Consider the following 17,541-nt stretch of genomic DNA (forward strand, 5'->3'; position numbering starts at 1 on the left):
GTGGTGACAGTGGGTGCACAGCTGTGCATGCAGTTGTACTCTTTATAGTGACCAGAGAGCAGAGCACAGCATGGGGCCTTCTTCACTCTATGGTGTCCTGAGGAGAAGGGAGTAACAAAAGGCTGGCAGCTGCCTCCTGTTGGGAGAATAACTGTCTTCTTCCAGTGTACCTCAACAAAAATGGATTTTGGTGGGTTCTGAAGATTTTGTTTATTAATTATTATAAGGCATTCCCAACATGATTTAACTTAATATAGATATGCAGATATAAAGAACATACCAAAATGCTGTAGGGATGAAAAACTGATCAATAACACAAGAATTATCTTGTAAATTCTGTTATAAAATATAAATAAATAGCTGTAGGTCCACAAAATATGGAAGACTTTTTTTTTTTTTTGGATTTTTCAAGACAGGGTTTCTCCGTAGCTTTTGGTTCCTCTCCTGGAACTAGCTCTTGTAGACCAGGCTGGCCTCAAACTCACAGAGATCCGCCTGCCTCTGCCTCCCAAGTGCTGGGTTTAAAGGCATGCACCACCACCGTCCGGCTGGAAGACTTTTTAAAACTAGTCTCATTCATTGAGAACATCTATGACTATGATTTTATGTGAAACTGAGTATCCTTTCTTTCTAGTCTCTTGGGGATGTTTTAAAAGACCACTGCAGTCCAGGTCCCAAGCAAGACCAACTGAGAGTAATTCTCCTGATTATGCTGCTAGACCACACACATTGTTAAAAATGAACCTGAGACCTCATATGAAACGAGTTTGGAAATCTCAGGGTTGGAGAGTAGGATTTGATTGGAACTTTGGCAGGTAGAAATGGGGTGCAGGATAATCAGAGAGAAATGCATAAACAAAGAGTAACACACTGAGGAAGAATGGAAGAAGCACTTGAGCAGGCTGGCTCATCCATGCAAAGCATGACAAATATGAAAGAAAAATCAAGGTCCATAAAGCAGGACTGAGAATATGGTGACAACAGTGATTGAAAGGGGGAGGGGAAGTGAATCTTTCAAAATATCTAACGCCCTAATATTTCTGCAAGCCATCATTAAAGATATAGTGTTTCTCCTAATTTCTTGGTGATGTTGACCACCATATAAGGATGGAAAAGGAGACTCTAGCCTGGACCAATGGTTCTGCAATTAAGTGACTGCCCTACAAACAGTGACTGAGTCCCGATCCCTAGTGCACATGTAAAATCATGGCACAGTGATACATAATCCCAATGCTGGGGTGAGGCAGAAATGGAAGGAACCCTGCAGCTCATTGGCCAACCAGATGGTTGCATTGCTCAAGGTTCAGTGAGAAACCTTGTTCAAATAGTAGGAAAGGTGATCGCAGAAGACAGCCAGCCATCAATGCCTGTCTGCTGCACACATGCACATACCCATGTACAAATCTACACCTCCACAATCACACACACACATGCACACATACACATCTCCATACCTGCACACATGCTTGCACACATACACATCTCCACACATGTATGTACACATACACATCTCCGCATCTGCATACATGCATGCACATGTACACATCTCCACACATGTATGTACACATACACATCTCCGCATCTGCATACATGCATGCACATGTACACATCTCCACACTTCACACACACATGGACACATGCACATCTCCACACCCATACACATATATGCATACATACACATCTCCACACCTGCACACACACACACACACACACACACATCTCCACATTGCCCACATGCATGCACATATAAACATCTCCATACCAGCACACATGCATGCACACATACATATCTCCACACTGCATGCATGCATGAAAACATGCACATCTCCACACCTGCATACACGCATACACACATACACATCTCCACACTGCACACAAGAATGGACACATGCACATTTCCACGCTTGCACACACACACGCACACATACATATCTCCACACCTACACACACATACACACATACACATCTCTACATCTGTACACACACACACATACACACATACATACATTGCCACACCTGCATACACACATGCATATCTCCATACCTGCACACACACATGCATAGATCCACACTTGCACACACACATGCATAGCTCCACATTTCCACACCTTCACACATGCATGCACATCTCCACATCTTTACACACGTATGCACGTCTTCACACCTTCACAAACACATGCACGTCTCCACACCTGCACAAACACATGCACATCTCCACACCTGCACAGACACATGTACATCTCCATACCTGTACACACACATGCACATCTCCACACCTGAACACACACATGCATATCTCCACACCTGAACACACACATGTACATCTCCACACCTGCACACACACATGTACATCTCCACACCTGCACACACACATGTACATCTCCACACCTGCACACACACATGTACATCTCCACACCTGCACACCCACATGGACACCTCCACACCTGCACACACACATGGACATCTCCACACCTGCACACACACATGCACATCCCCACACCTGCACACCCACATGCACAACACACATCTACACACAGACATGCACACATACACATGAATATGTACACATTCACACACACATATGCGCACACACAGAGCTGCTTACAACCTCCACATTAGAACTACAAATCACAGACTCCTAAACTCCATGAAAACATAGTGTCACTGCAGGCCACTGGTACCTTCTGCTAACACTAATACAGGTATCTGTGGGTCCTTGTCTTCTGGCATCCCTGTACAAATGAACAACACACAGAACAATTTGTCACCAACAACTCTCCTGTGTATGATGACTCTGCCTCTATAATGCCTGGCACCACTCAATTCTTAGGCCACATGATCTATTTTGGGAAAAGGCAAATCTTGAATATTTTTATAGATAACAATACATCTTGTGTGAATGCTATTCTTTACTGTGTCAACAGTGTAGAGTTTCTGATCAAGTGAATACAGCAGGTGTTATTATTGCCATCTGACAAAAAAAAACATAGAATAATGAGCCGATTCTTCTAAAAGCCCAAATGGCTGCATTTTTAGATTCTAAAGCTTGTGTTTCTGCCATTGTCTGGGAGGGAAAGCATAGCTGAGTCCATTTTGCAAAAACCATCTTTTTTATTTTAAAGGTTGTTTTAGGAATTGCCTATTCTTTTAAATGTAAGTAGTAGTGGTTTGTGCTATTTAGGGCTTATTCAGGTGTGATAATTTTTACTGCCACTAAGCTCTGTTATTATGATTCTGAGCTTTCAGTTCATAAATCCCTCAAGAATAGACATCGCCACTTGTTCACAGTGAAATCCCCGGAAAGTGTGATGCAGGGTTGGTGTGGTGGGAGCTCCCAGTGAATTTCTTTTCTGAAATGTCTCACGTGGTTAGACAGAATCTAACATCTTTTGCCCTGCAAAATAATCTACAGACCTAGCTTATATCCCATACTAAATAGAAAATGTAGCTGACTTCATGTATTTTGAACGCCTGTTCCTTTCACTCATTTGACACAGCTGTCTTCAAGACTGGATTTTTCTAGAGGTCACAGGTATAGTATTGAAAGACAAAGTCTTGTCTCACAAGAACATGTATGTTTGACTCAAGAGACTATTAGAAATATGCTCGCGCATGTGCTAAAGAGTATTTAAGATATCAATATATAGTATAGCAAAGTGCTTGAGGAAAATATAAAACGGAGACTTGAATAATATTCAAACTGGCTCTCCCTAAGGAAAACATTTGATATGAGGCCTAATGAATGAGGCAGCAAATGCCAAGTGCCAGAGAGAACAAGGAAGATAAACCAAGGATTAGGAGGCACTCACTGCCATGTTGCAGACCTGGAAAGAGCAAGCAGGTTAGCACACCAAGAAAATGAAGCCAGGATGTAGGCAGGGACAGTGCCAACTAAAAGCAAGACAAACATGAGAAGTTGCTTATAGAGAAGGCAGTACTGAAAATAAGAATGACTGGGAAGATGGCATACCACAATTTACATTTGTGTGTCTAGAGCAAATTCTGAGTCAACCAAATTGCTGTCAGCTACCAAAGAAACACTGAGTGATGGCCAGAATTATGTTCTTTTGGGTTTTTTTGTTGTAAAAACAAGAGAAAGAAAAATAATTTCGATGAACAATTAAAGTTTTGAATGACATAAATGAAAATAACCATGCTTTTGTCAAAAAGTCCACTTCAATCAGGAAGTTTCCTGTACAGAAGAGGAGTCAGTGCATGGATGAAGCAAGGGTAGGCATGAGCCCATACACATATGTACACACACAAGCATTCTTATGCACACCTGTGAATGTGCATACATGCCACTCAGACTGGAAGACAGAGACAAACACAGGGACTATAAAATGTCAACCTACTGTGATGATCATATCAGAACATATGCACACAGTGACTGTCCTGTGTATCCATGATGCTGCCTCTCTTGACCGAGGTTCAATTTAATCTGATATCAAATAAACCTTGTGACTGGGAGCAAGCAGCCACCCCATCTGTGTCAGAGTTTCTGTGGTAGCCGCATACTCTGACTGCATTTCCTGATTTATTGCACTCTGACTACACTAGTTCTCACTGGAAAAGCAGCAGAACAAAGCATGTTTTGAAACTGGAAAGGCAGTGTTGAAACAGTCCTGAGTAAAGAGTATACAATCAGCAGACTAGAGGGCCAATCGTTCCTATGAACACATCAAAGAAGAAAACAGATGAACTTGCACATAAGCCATCACCTGCTTTTCCATCCACAGTGGAGGCACAGCACATGCAGAGGTGTGCAGCCTCACGGCTGGTTCAGTCATTTACGATGATTAAGCCATCTAATGCCTTGCCATCCACAGTGGAGGCACACCACATGCAGAGGTGTACAGCCCCACAACAGGTCCAGTCATTTATGATGCAGTTTTAACTGGGTTTCTAAAGCTCTTTATAACTAAAAATTCATGCATTTCCTTTATTAATGACATTACATATAATTACCAAAAATTAAATTTGTATTTCAGTCCTCAACGTTAGTATCATATATACTAATATTGTCTCTGTCTCTGGGTCTCTGGTACAGCCATTTGGTCTACTGTTTATATAAGCTCTTAACTCTATGTCTTGAGCTATACAGATACAGAAATGCCAGCAATATGTAGAGGAAGTATGTGAAAACTTAAAAGGAAACTCTCTCTGTGAAGTTATAAACAATCACTTCAATAATAATAGGAACACAGATGAGTGTTAACACAGTGCTGAAATGTCCTGACATTTAAGATAAACACTAATACATGGTGAATATTTAACAGATACGAATCCAGTTAGCTATTACAAAGTTCATAACAATTAGATTTAAGCATTATCTCCATTTTACAGATGTAGGTAGCTAAGGCACAGACTAGATAAGTGTTTGCCTAAATGAACAGATGCAGAAGTGGAAGAGCTGGAACTGGGAAGCAGCGGTTCACCCCTAGGGGCTATGCCTGTCACTGCAGTCCCCCATTCATCCCCACAGCAAGAGGATGGTGGAAAGTTACTGCTACATCCCACTGTGGCTCAGCCCAACCTAGCCTCTTGCTGACACTAGGGGAAAGGTTAAAAAGTGCTGATTAAATCACTGTAGAAACATCACGAACTCAGCAGACTACACAGGACCTGAATGAACGGGATTAGCCATGGATCTCAAGGAAACAGTTAAGTCCTCCTCAGCTGGGTTTCTTCAAGACCTTAGAGTCCTAAGCTCAAGAACTCTGCCAACTTCCTACACTGAACATGAGCAGAAGTACAGGCGGAATGGTGATTAGTGGTGACATTGTAGGATGTGGTGGCTGTGGCCATAGCAATAACCACAAGATTAACACAAGATACAGCAGGAGATGGTGACCATGGCAACAGTAATGACCACAAGTGATGGAGGAGTTATTTTCATTGGTTAATAAAGAAACTTCCTTGGCCCATTTGATAGGCCAGCCCTTAGGTGAGTGGAGTAGACAGAACAGAATGCTGGGAAGAAGGGAAGTGAGGTCAAACGTGATGGACCCAGCCCCCAGGTCAGACATGCTGAATTTTTCCCGGTAAGACACCACTCGTGATGCTACACAGATTACTAGATATGGGTTAAAGCAAGATATGAGAGTTAGCCACTAAGAGGCTAGAGCTAATGGGCCAGGCAGTGTTTAAAAGAATACTATTTGTGTGTTGTTATTTTGGGTGTAAAGCTAGCCGTGCGGGAGCCAGGCAGGATGAAAAGCAGGCCTGCCCGCAGCTCCTTCTACACACAAGGTTAACACAAGATACAGCATACATAGGCATCAGATTGAAGCTTGCAATTTTAAACAGATGTTCCATCTCATCCTGAAAAGACACATGTGTTATTATTCCTTTTACACCTACCCAGATAAGGATCAGAGAGCAGAGTGACTTTTAAAAGTCTGAAGTCAAGTTCCACTTTCTAATTCTGAATCTAGCACTATTTCCACTTGTTAGCTGCTCCTCAGACTGCCAAAAGCTTCAACTTATCACCACAGTTCTACAGAGAAAGAACTAAACACCTCAACACAAAGAGCCAGATTTTGTTCCTCTGACTGCTCTAAAATTCCCAACATTCACACCTTGTATAATCCTTGACCTAATCTCTTAATTGTAAGGGAAGAGAATTGGAAAGAGATGACTTTAACCAGTGAGTGATCTTATGAAGTTGCAAAGCAAGTGACCCCTTGCAAAGATCCCGGTGCAGGGTGTTGCTGAGAGCTGCTTACCAATGCAGGACTCCCCGGACAGTGAGTAGGTCCCATCGTCATGGAAACCGCTTCTGCACTCACAGTGGTACCACCCTGGCAGGTTAACGCAGCGGGAGTGGTTGTGGCACTCAACGAATCCCTCTGCACATTCATCAATATCTGCCTCAGAGAAAAACACAAGTCCACCGGGACATTAGTGTCTATGTACAGCTAACCTTATGGTAAAAGCCTCATGCACTTTCATGCCTGCATACTACAGCTGACGTATCATCTCAAATAAAAGTTGCAAGATGATTCAGATGTATGTATCAAAACAGGGTGATGTTCCTGCAGAGTCCAGAAGGATAGATGGCATTTTTATCAAGAATGTGCTTACTCCGTTGACAGAGAAAGGACACACAGACACACAGACAGACAGAGACACACACACCATCCAAACCTCACACACCATTTTTCAAATTTATCTCACTGGTGAATGCTTTCTTTTGGGAAATGTTCAGCATCTCATGGATCTGTTGCTCTGGGGAAAATAATCTGGGGACAGCATGCTAATTTACTAGAATAGTTATTTCTAAAAATCCTCATTCTTCACATATTCTTGAGAAAGAGAAGCCTCTAGAGCTTTGCTAATTTTCTCTGTGATCTGATTCTTCACAATCACCAAATACCTAAATCATGCACAGAATTTTAAGCCCAAGCACTTGCCCCTGAGCTAAACTAGGCAGACTCTGGTTGCTGGTTATCATGCCAGGGATGGTTCCTTCTTACAGAATTTCTCTACATAATTATTTCTTGGAATGTAGCCACTGTTGGCCAAAACCCTTCTCTTTGTTCTCCTGGAAATATCTGAATAATGGCATCTATGGACATGAATTTAATTAATACTGGAATATAAAACATAATGAATGAATGCACTTTGGGATTTCTTTCTACAAGGCCTATTAAAGATACCAGCTCGGGGTCAGTCTGCAATTACTCCTTTGAAGCCAGAGTTGTACACTGAGCTGAGGATGTAGCCTGATATATGACGGTGTCACCGCTTGACAACTCAGCCTAGAGAGAAAGTGCCTTACACTGTGCAGAACGAGCCTATCACCAATTTTCCCAGCATGCATTCCTTTGGCACAGCGTTTTCAATATGTACCTGCATGCCAGGCCCCAGAACTTCTCTGGCATCTTCAGATACTGCAATTAGATTGTGTGTGTGTTTATATAAATCTCCTGAAATGAGCTCTCAACACTTAATACTGACTGTCACTTCCCAAACTTATAAGTTGAAGCTGTGAGGCAGACTACCATTCTCAGAAATACCAACTGAGATGGGATGAGGTCTCAGTTCATACAGTGGAAAGGCTTGCCTCAGCTTACAGAGTCAGCTCAGTGCTCACTGAATATAAGGCCGTGGGAAATACAAAGTGTAACCAGAAAATTGATTTTTCAGAAATGGCTTTCTCGTGTTAGGCTGAAAGACAAGTCTTTACATTGGAATAGCAAGAAATTCTGGCTTTGACATTTTCAAATCTCTCCCCAAAGTGGCCCTGATCTCTATCCACCTTCACATTTCGGCTGCTCACACCCATAAGCAGCAGCTGCTGTGCCATCATCCTTCGGCTGTGCAGAAAGCAGGGATGGGAAGCTAAGGTATCTTAGAGACCAAAACAACTGTTCATCTTGCTTTGCCCATCAAAACCCTGTTTAAATTTCCTACCCTTTCACTTTCTGGTTTAGAGGACGACTAAACTGACTTTAAAAATAAACTTTACATGAGAACACACACCTTTAATCCCAGCACGCAGGAGGCAAATTCAGGCAAATCTCTGTGTGTTTGAGGCAAGTCTGTCTCCATAGTAAGTTTCGGGCCAGCAAGGCAACATGGTAAGACCCTGTTTTGATGATGATGGTGATGGTGGTGATGATGATGATGACTGATGATAATGATGTTGATAAGGAAGAGGATGATGGTGATGATGAGATGACTGATGAGGAGAATGATGTTGATAAGGAGGAGGAGGATGGTGATGATGATGATGACTGATGTTGAGAATGATGTTGATAAGGAGGAGGATGATGGTGATGATGAGATGACTGATGAGGAGAATGATGTTGATAAGGAGGAGGAGGATGGTGATGATGATGACTGATGAGGATGATGGTGATGATGATGATGACTGATGTTGAGAATGATGTTGATAAGGAAGAGGATGGTGATGGTGATGACGAGATGACTGATGATGATGATGACATCACTTCCACTCTAAATTCAATGGGAAATATCTAGAGGCAGGATAAATGACAGACAAACACTTGAGTTCTAAGATAAAATGATGAGACTAATAAGGGTTTAAGGCAGTAGAGAGGCCACATTATCTGTGGACACAAGTGACCTAGTAGGCACTGATACAGTCTGAAGTCAATCTCCTGAGAAAGGGGTCTCAGCTAAGAAATTGCTGAGATCGTAGTGAGCTGTGGGTGTATCAGTAGGCATCTCTGTTGATTATTAAATAATTTAAGAAGGTATAGTCTACTGAAGGCAGTACCATAACTAAGCAGGTGGTCTTCAACTGTATAAGAAAGCTGGGTAAGCAAGAGCCAAATCAATGAGTCTATGAGTGTGCCAACAAGTAGCTTTCTTCTGAAGCTTTTGCTTCAAACCCCTGCCTGATTTTCCTCAGTGGTTGACTGTAACCTGAAAGTATAAGCAACATAAACCCTGATCCTCTCCAAGCTGCTTTTGGTTAGAGTACTTTATAGCAACAAAAGAATGTAAACCAGACAAGTACACACTCTCACAGTTAGAGAAGATGCTAGTGACAGGTCTGAGACTTCCCCCCAGGGACCCTGGCGCAGCTCTGACATCCTCTGGAAATGAGAAAGACAATGAAGACTCCCTTTCACTGGAGTTCACTCCTGACAGCAGATTCTGCCAAGAATAACCACAGATCATGCATGGGCACCAGGTGATATCGCTGCATATTTATAGCCCCAGTGAAGAATGAATTGCAGCTAGAAATCCATTCTATTTATACCCTTGTTGCATGTGGAGAGCACACATGTGTGCCATGTTCATAACACTTGTCATCCCTTCTATTCAGTCACCACAGTGTTCAATGCAGCCACCACAGGTCCAGAAAACACACAGAGGGTTTTCAGCCACTCCAGGTCTTTACACATTATAAAGGCTAGTTCCCCTGAAGACCAGCCAGGACTGCCTCTGTCTGCTGATGTGTTTCTCACAGTCAGCACCGCTGCTGGCAAACAAATAAGACAGATGCTGTGGAACGGGGTCCCCATGAGTTTACTGTGGGATCCAACTTTCTTGATGGAGGAATTCTGATGAATCATAGTGGGTATGACTGGCTGTCAGCATGTCAGTCACCCTAAAAAATGTGTTTCTTTCCACTAGCAAGATCCAGGATTCTGTCTAAATCTCAGCTTAATCTAGCATAGATCTAACAAGGCGAAAAGAACAACAAATGCTGGAGGATATTTGAGACTAGAATTTATGGTATTTATAACCATGTAAGCTACACAAACTAACATTACATCCAGGTGTTTGGCTGAACCATGGTGAAAAATCAACATCAGTAACAACACCATCATCATATCACCAGCCACCAGAAAGGGTGGTTGATTCAAACATAATGCATTTATTCAATTCTCTGTAGTAAAAACCTGTAAACATTATTTTGGTATTATGGCGAATGTGCAGATGAATATAACCTGATAGCTAAAATCTAGAAGCTGACAATCGAGGAAGAGAGGCTATGTCCAGGTGTTCTTCAACTCTCACCTAGTGCCACCTGCTCCAGTTCCTCCCTCCCCCAGTGGCTCAAGGTCTCTGTGATATACTTTTCATTACATCCTGCTCAATACACATTTCCGCTTGCATCTATCATTCAAATACCAATTTCTGAACAATGATGGGGGCAGTTTTCATTTAGACTCATATCCGTTCTTAGCAAGTGAATGATAAGTCTCAATGAAGGTATGTGGGAACAAATGGATGAAACATATAAATTAGTACCATGAATGAGAAGAATGATTGGAAGGTGTCACAGTACAGACTGGGAATACGACGATTGTTGCTGTTTGTGAACAACCGGACAGGAGGCCAATTCATCACACTAAATTCAATGGGGTTGTTTTAATGTTTATGTAGTATTTAATTCTGACAGATACCATGTAGTTTCTGATTAATACTTTGCTTCCATTTCTAATCTTTAGAGATTTAAAGGGGAAACTATAGAAAACAAAAGGAGCTCTGCATGCCCTCAGTGAACCTTCCTTCTGTATTAAGGCTTTTATTGACACTGAGAAGCAGATGATTATCCGAGGATTTTCATATGTTCTGTGTGATATTAGATATTGCTCAGGATGTGTGCTAGGGCGCATTTTCTATTGGAAGCCCTCTGCAAATACTAGGTTCTTGTGAAGTCTCACTCTTTTGACGTGGCTATTCTCTTCCTTAAGGTCTTCCTACTGGAATTCTTGGGTGAAAATGTACGTTAGTCAATAATGTTTTCTCAGAGCTTTTCTTTGCTTTTTCTTCTTCCTTGTCTTCCCCTCCTTCTGGTTCTCTTTCTCCTTCTCCTGGAGACTGAACCCAGGGCCTTGGGAACACTGGGCAAGCATTCTACCATTGAATATATCTTTGATCCTTAATATCCTTTCTCAAAAAGCAAGTTTGTACTTTATACTAATTGTGTGAAGCTCATAGTATAGTTGTGGCTCAGTTTGCTAAGAAGCAGTTCTCAACCTGTGGGTCGCAATAATGTTGGGCGCCACATATCTGATATCCTTCATATCAGATATTTACATTGTGATTAATACCACTGTCAAAATTATTTATGAAGTAGCAACAAAATAATTGACAGAGCTGGCCCTGCACTTGGGATAGAGGGCCCTCACCTCTCACCATAGGTGAGGATGAACATACCCTGAGGACATGCCTCTAAGGGAACTGATTTTGCTACCACACCCAAGAAGGGTGCCCCCCCTCCCCGTGGTTTGATCTGACCTGCCTGGCTAACATGTAGGCCCACGACTGGGCCTTGGGTTGACTCACCCTAGCATCTGCCCCATCTATGTCCTGCTGGAGCTCATGAAGGGACTGGTATTGCAGAACATACCTGTAAGATACCCCAGAAGAGTTCTGATGGGGATCCCGTGAGGGCAATGTACTGAAAACCAGAGGCCTTGAACTAGATCAATGACTCCATTGAAATGAATAGTTGCCAGTCACGCTTCTGAGACAAAGGGGTACACCATATGACACAGCGAAGCCTCGAATTCCATCAGGAGGATCTGTATTAAAAGGTCACAGCCTTAAGTCGCACCCCTAGAACAACTGTGCTAGGGCATCACAACTGCTCCGAAGAGGTTGTAGCTTGAGAATGAGTCATTGAAAAGTTTGTTATCTTTCATTCAATATGAGATTACTGAGTGTCTACTAGGTGCTAAGCATAATTCTATTTCTTCTTGGGAAGACAGAGTTTCTGTCTTGGAAGGATAAAACCTGGCAGGAAAAACTTCAATATTAAAAACACAGCTGTGGCTCAGACTGCAGGCTTTAGAGACACATGACTTAACAATTCTTGCTTATCAACACAGGAATGTATTACTTAGATCCTCTAAGACCTTGTTTTCTGATTTGTAGGATAGAAATAATAAAGTAAAACTTCACAATGCTGCTGAACACAAACCTCAAGATATATGTTTCTACTCAATATTATTATTAAGATTTTTGAATGATATCAAAATGGAGAAAACAGAATAAATGGGTTCTCCAAATTAAAAGAAATAACCCTAGACCAAGAACTCTGGGCAACAAAGGAATGTTGAGAAGGGGAGGAAGACACTTCCCTTAAGAAGAGCACGCCAGTTCATCACCCAATACCAAGTATTCAGCCCCGAAAACAAATACAGTCACAGACTGAGTGGATCCCATTTATATATTTGTCTATACACACACACTGATATGACAACAAAGAAAAGAGGAGCATGAATCTGAGAGACAGCAAGGGAGGGGTGTTGGAGGAGAAAAATAGAAGGGGAAAATAGAATGATAATTATATTATAAACTCTAAAAAAGATACAAAAGTATCAACCTGGAGTCAGGAAACTAGTTGGGAATAAAAAGTATTTTCTGGATCTTGCAGGTATTTGTTTGTATCTTGAGACAACAAAATTAATAAAATATTGACTCCATATTCAATAGACCCTAAAACTTGCATCTCTTCACCAATATAAAATAAATTTAAGAAAATAAAGTCGGCAACATCAAATTGCTGTAAGCATGGCAAACTAAAACCTGATGATTATCTAGTGTTCCCTAGATGCTAATATTATACTGAACACAGAGTGCAGAGACCTCCTCAGCAGAAACAGAATTTCCGGCTACTTTCTGACAAATCCAGGGTTTGTCATGAGTACTTCACTTGCAAGTAAGTCAATCACTGTGACTGAAATGAGGAATGTCACTTTCACACATCACATACGCATGCCTCGTGAATCCTCAGCCTTGTGTTCACCTGCTCATTGGAGGCCAGTGTCTAGGGAAACCTTAGCAGTCACATGCTGAAGAAAGCAGAACCTTTTTTCTCTGGCTTCCAGCATTGTTACATGGAATAGCTTATTCCTAAAGACTTGAAACTATAATGTGCTATTTTAAAGATGAGGAAGCCTGCTGTAGTTGCACTTACCTTTCATCCCAGCTAGGGAGACAGAGGCAGGCAGATCTCTGAGTCTAATGCCAGCCTGGTCTATATAGCATTTTCCAGGATATTCAGGACTACACAGAAAGACCCTGTCTCTAAACAAAACAAAGCACACTGGTGTGATACTGATCCATTACACAGGGTGGGTGTATACCCTGGTTACACCCAGCCTTTCCTAGCTGTTTAAGACAGTTTTTGCTATATTAAATGGTAGACTTTTCTAATTAGAACTCACACAGACTCACTCCCCAAAGGAAAGCAAGAAAAGCTCTCAGCACGTATTATGCAGGCAGTTCCAGATGTTTGGTGCTGAGAGTCAGGGTAATAAGGGGCAAACCAGAAAAGCTGTGTTCTTTACCAAAACTCAGGTGTCCATAGATGTGTGGATTTACATCTAGTTCAGAGATTCAATTCCATTTATCAATGTGCCTGTTTTTAATGCTAATACCATGCAGTTTTTATTACTACAGCTCTGCAGTATAGGTTGAAATCAGGGAAGGTGATACCTCTGAAAGTTCTTTTACGGTATAGGATTGTATTTGACTCTCAAATGAAGCCCAAATAAAGGCAGAGAGTCATAGAAATGTTTTAAAATGTTTATTTTTTTGTATGTCTTAACTAGCAAGATTTTTTGATCGATTAAAATCTGAGAAGAAATCATGTTTATGGCAAGGGTTTCTGCCTTTTGTCAGTCTCTTTCCTAATTGACTTTAAGCAAGGGAGTCAGGCTTTTCTTGACTGGACCCTTCTAACTTTATCTCCAAGGCCTTCTTTTGGTCTGTTTGTTCTTTAAATAAACTTACCAAGTTTTCCGCAATTTTCTCATTTAGTCTGGAAACTTTTTGCAGTCGATGGATGGATGGATGGACGGATTAAATAGGATGGACAGATGGATATAAATAGAACAAACACAAATTCAGACACATGCTTACAACTACCTAGAAATCAGCTAACCTCTGAGGCATCTTCATTTCAAAATCTTTTGTTCAAAAATTTAACATTCATATGACTTAGTCTACTTTCTGTTGCCATTGAAATATTTGACACTGAGCATTTTTTGAAGCAATGATATTTATTTTGCTTAAAGTCCCACATGTCTAAGATCACAGTCTAAGAACACCTGCTCTGCTCCTGGTCAGGGCTGCGGACTGATCCACACTTGACAGGAATGTACTTTAGCGGACATGTGTCCTGAGCAGTCACTATCAAGAGAGTCCAGATGGAAGCTCCAGGTTTGTTTTGCAATAAACTCTCATAATAGTCAACCGTTCTCTCGGGATCTACATTAAACTTCTGCGAGAGTAGATGTTTCTTGACATGATACCTCTAAAGGCCATGGAACACTGGGAGCAGTGTGTCCACATGAGTCTTGCGGAGAACAATCATAATCAGGCCATAGTACATCAGTCTGTCTGTCAGTCAGTCTGGCTCACTGGCTGCTTGTCCCTATCTGTCTCTCTCTCTCAAACACATATACACATACACACTTATGCTTTGAGTAAAGCATTTTCTAGGTTAGAACCTTTTTTTCTTTCTTATCTCCCATCGTCAATGAAATAAAGATCAAAATTCTGTTAAGTGTTTATAAATCTTTATCTGACCCATCTACTTTATTTGAAATCACCAACCACTCTTTCACTCTCATACACAGGGCACCTGCACTGGCTCCGGGATGCTCAAGCCATGGGCCCCACTGTGCCCTAACCTTTACACATGCTAGTGGTTTGCCTAGAATGTCTGCTCAGAAAGCTCCAGAGAGGAGGCTTTCAACTATTTTGGCCTTGACTCAAATAATGATCAAAACCAGCTCCCCCTAACCAGTCACATCCATGTTCCCTTGTTGCTTGCACGTTTTTTCTTTCTTCTTTCTGGTTATCTAGCAGACTTTGTATGTTGTAGGTGCTCTTACTTGCTTTTTCTTTATTCCCTCCCTAGCATGCACACTTCTTGATGTAACATGGAGACAAAACAGAAGCTAGAACTTAGTGGGCAGTGACAGACATGTGCTGATGGAAAGAAAGAAGCGAAAAGACAGACAGGATGAAGGAAAGAAGGCCACAGGAAATTCATTTTTGTGATGGTGTCAAAAGTTGCCTTGTACTGACTCATTTTCCCCAGGTCTGCAGCCAACATTATGCCCTGGGGCCTAGTTCTCTCAGACCTGGGTGAGTGCAGTCATAGCTACATGATGACCTTTTCTCTGATTGCCTTCCCTAACCCATAGCAACAGCACATTAATATCAAAACCCTTACCCCAGAGAGATTTAACTAAAATATAGCAGCTGATCAGACACTCAATCATTGAATCAGCTTGGCTAAGTTATTTTCCATGTTAATAAATTAATTCTTTCATTTGTATAAAAAGCAAAGAGTAGATTCAGACAACATTTTCACACATTACTTTACTGAACATTAGACTTCTTTGCAGGTTCTTTCAGTCAAACAAGGGAACAACCCACTGATGAACCGTAAGTGACGTGAATGGTCGTTCATTCTTGCTGTGTAGACCTAGCACTGTTACCACTATGGACACTGAAGGTTGTATAAACTGAAAACTCTATGATTTGAGGGTTTTTTTTAATGTCACAGTGTTCTTTGACAAATGAGCTACCTTATACAAACTTTCCGGCTCAAAGTATAAAGAAGTGACCTAAATCTCTCTATTTGTCTGTGATGATCAAAGTCTTTTTAATATAAAACTACTCTGAAATGTTGATTTAAGCATATGCATTTCATACCCAGTTTCAATTCATGCAAATAATCATTTCTAACTTAAAAACCAAACACCAACTTTAATTTGAGGAATCCTTTCTGAACTCCAAATCCTGTAATTTTTTAAAGTTCCATCACTCCAGTTAGCTACAAATTCAATTCTGTTGATGATATATTGTATTTTGGGGGATTTTTTTCCTATCACAGAGAAGACTATCTGAACTAACTAGTAATTTAGTATGTTTCAGGTTTTCTGATAAGTGTCATATATTTACTGCTTTATTTGATCTTCAGAATACTTTGTAGATAATTTGAAATCAAACACTTCAGTATGTGATAATATTGCAGTGGAAAAATACCTGGATGGTACTAGAATGTGGACCTCAACAAGGTCCGCTTGACTTCCCAGTTCACACTAATAGCTATATCCCATACAGGCTCCTCCTAGGGCTAAGGTCCACTGCTAACTTAAAGGTGGCTCAACTCACTATCAGCAGGTTTCCAGGTAAAAGGGTGGAAAGAGGAGCAGAATTTAGAGTTTTCATTCAGGGATATTAACTACCTGTTCTAAGAAAAAGAAACCCTTCCTAAGCAATTGCAACTTCTACAAATAAGTGCCATGATTTCAATACATGTAAATAAATTACTGAGGAGATTAATAATGAGGAAGATAGGATTCAGATAAGAGGAATGGGTAAGAGAAACCAACTGCACACCTAGCTAGAAGTCACATTTGTTATAGAGAACTTTAAAGAATCATTGGAAAACATTTTAAGAACTTAAAGGAAATAAAACCAATACTCTGATAAATGCTGACATTACATAGAGTAGCAGGGAACATGTACAACATCTGAACTGCAGGACAGAACAAAGCCAAGTGCTGTATATGAGAAGTGTTCTCCAAGCATGGCTGCTGGAACACAGAGTGGGATGTGCAGCTGCCTCAACTGCCCACATCAAGAGGGCAAGAAGATGAACCTTGATCTAAGACTGTCAAGGTGAAACCCTGGAAAGACATGGCAGCTAGAGCTTGCTGGGCAGAGAAATGGGACAAGAATATTAACTCTGACATCCTACACGAAGAACATGACTTAGGTATTCAGTGGACTACATGCCCCAAACTGAAAGAAGATCCCTAGACTAGATTAGAGGTGACAATCTTTGCTGTTGGACAAGGAATGAAATCATTCATTCTCCCACAAGCTATGTAGGGATAAGCCCTCCCCTTGGGGGCGGGCTGCCCTCGGGCGTATGTTTACTGATATATTGGGCGGGCAGAGGCTGCGCGCCCCTTCCCTTCCTCTCCTGTCTCCGCCGGCTACTCCGCTGGAACCTTGGTTTCGTGAGTCTGGTTTTGTTATTAAACTTGTTCAAATACCTATTATCTTTGGTGATTATTAATC

At 41.3% G+C, this 17,541-nt stretch overlaps 1 protein-coding gene across 1 annotated transcript in view; it reads right to left on the reverse strand.

The window, feature by feature from the left end:
• Nell1 (neural EGFL like 1) overlaps positions 1 to 17,541 on the reverse strand; it is an 824,157-nt gene that overhangs the window by 39,862 nt on the left and 766,754 nt on the right. The window contains exon 16 of the mRNA XM_050122124.1: positions 6,729 to 6,869. Coding sequence (XP_049978081.1) covers positions 6,729 to 6,869 — 141 coding nt within the window. The remainder of the gene's footprint in view (positions 1 to 6,728; positions 6,870 to 17,541) is intronic.

The sequence above is a fragment of the Alexandromys fortis genome, unplaced genomic scaffold, assembly GCF_014885135.2.
Source record: "Alexandromys fortis isolate MF-2015 unplaced genomic scaffold, M_Fortis_MF-2015_v1.1 scaffold_170, whole genome shotgun sequence".
Taxonomy (NCBI): Eukaryota; Metazoa; Chordata; class Mammalia; order Rodentia; family Cricetidae; genus Alexandromys; species Alexandromys fortis.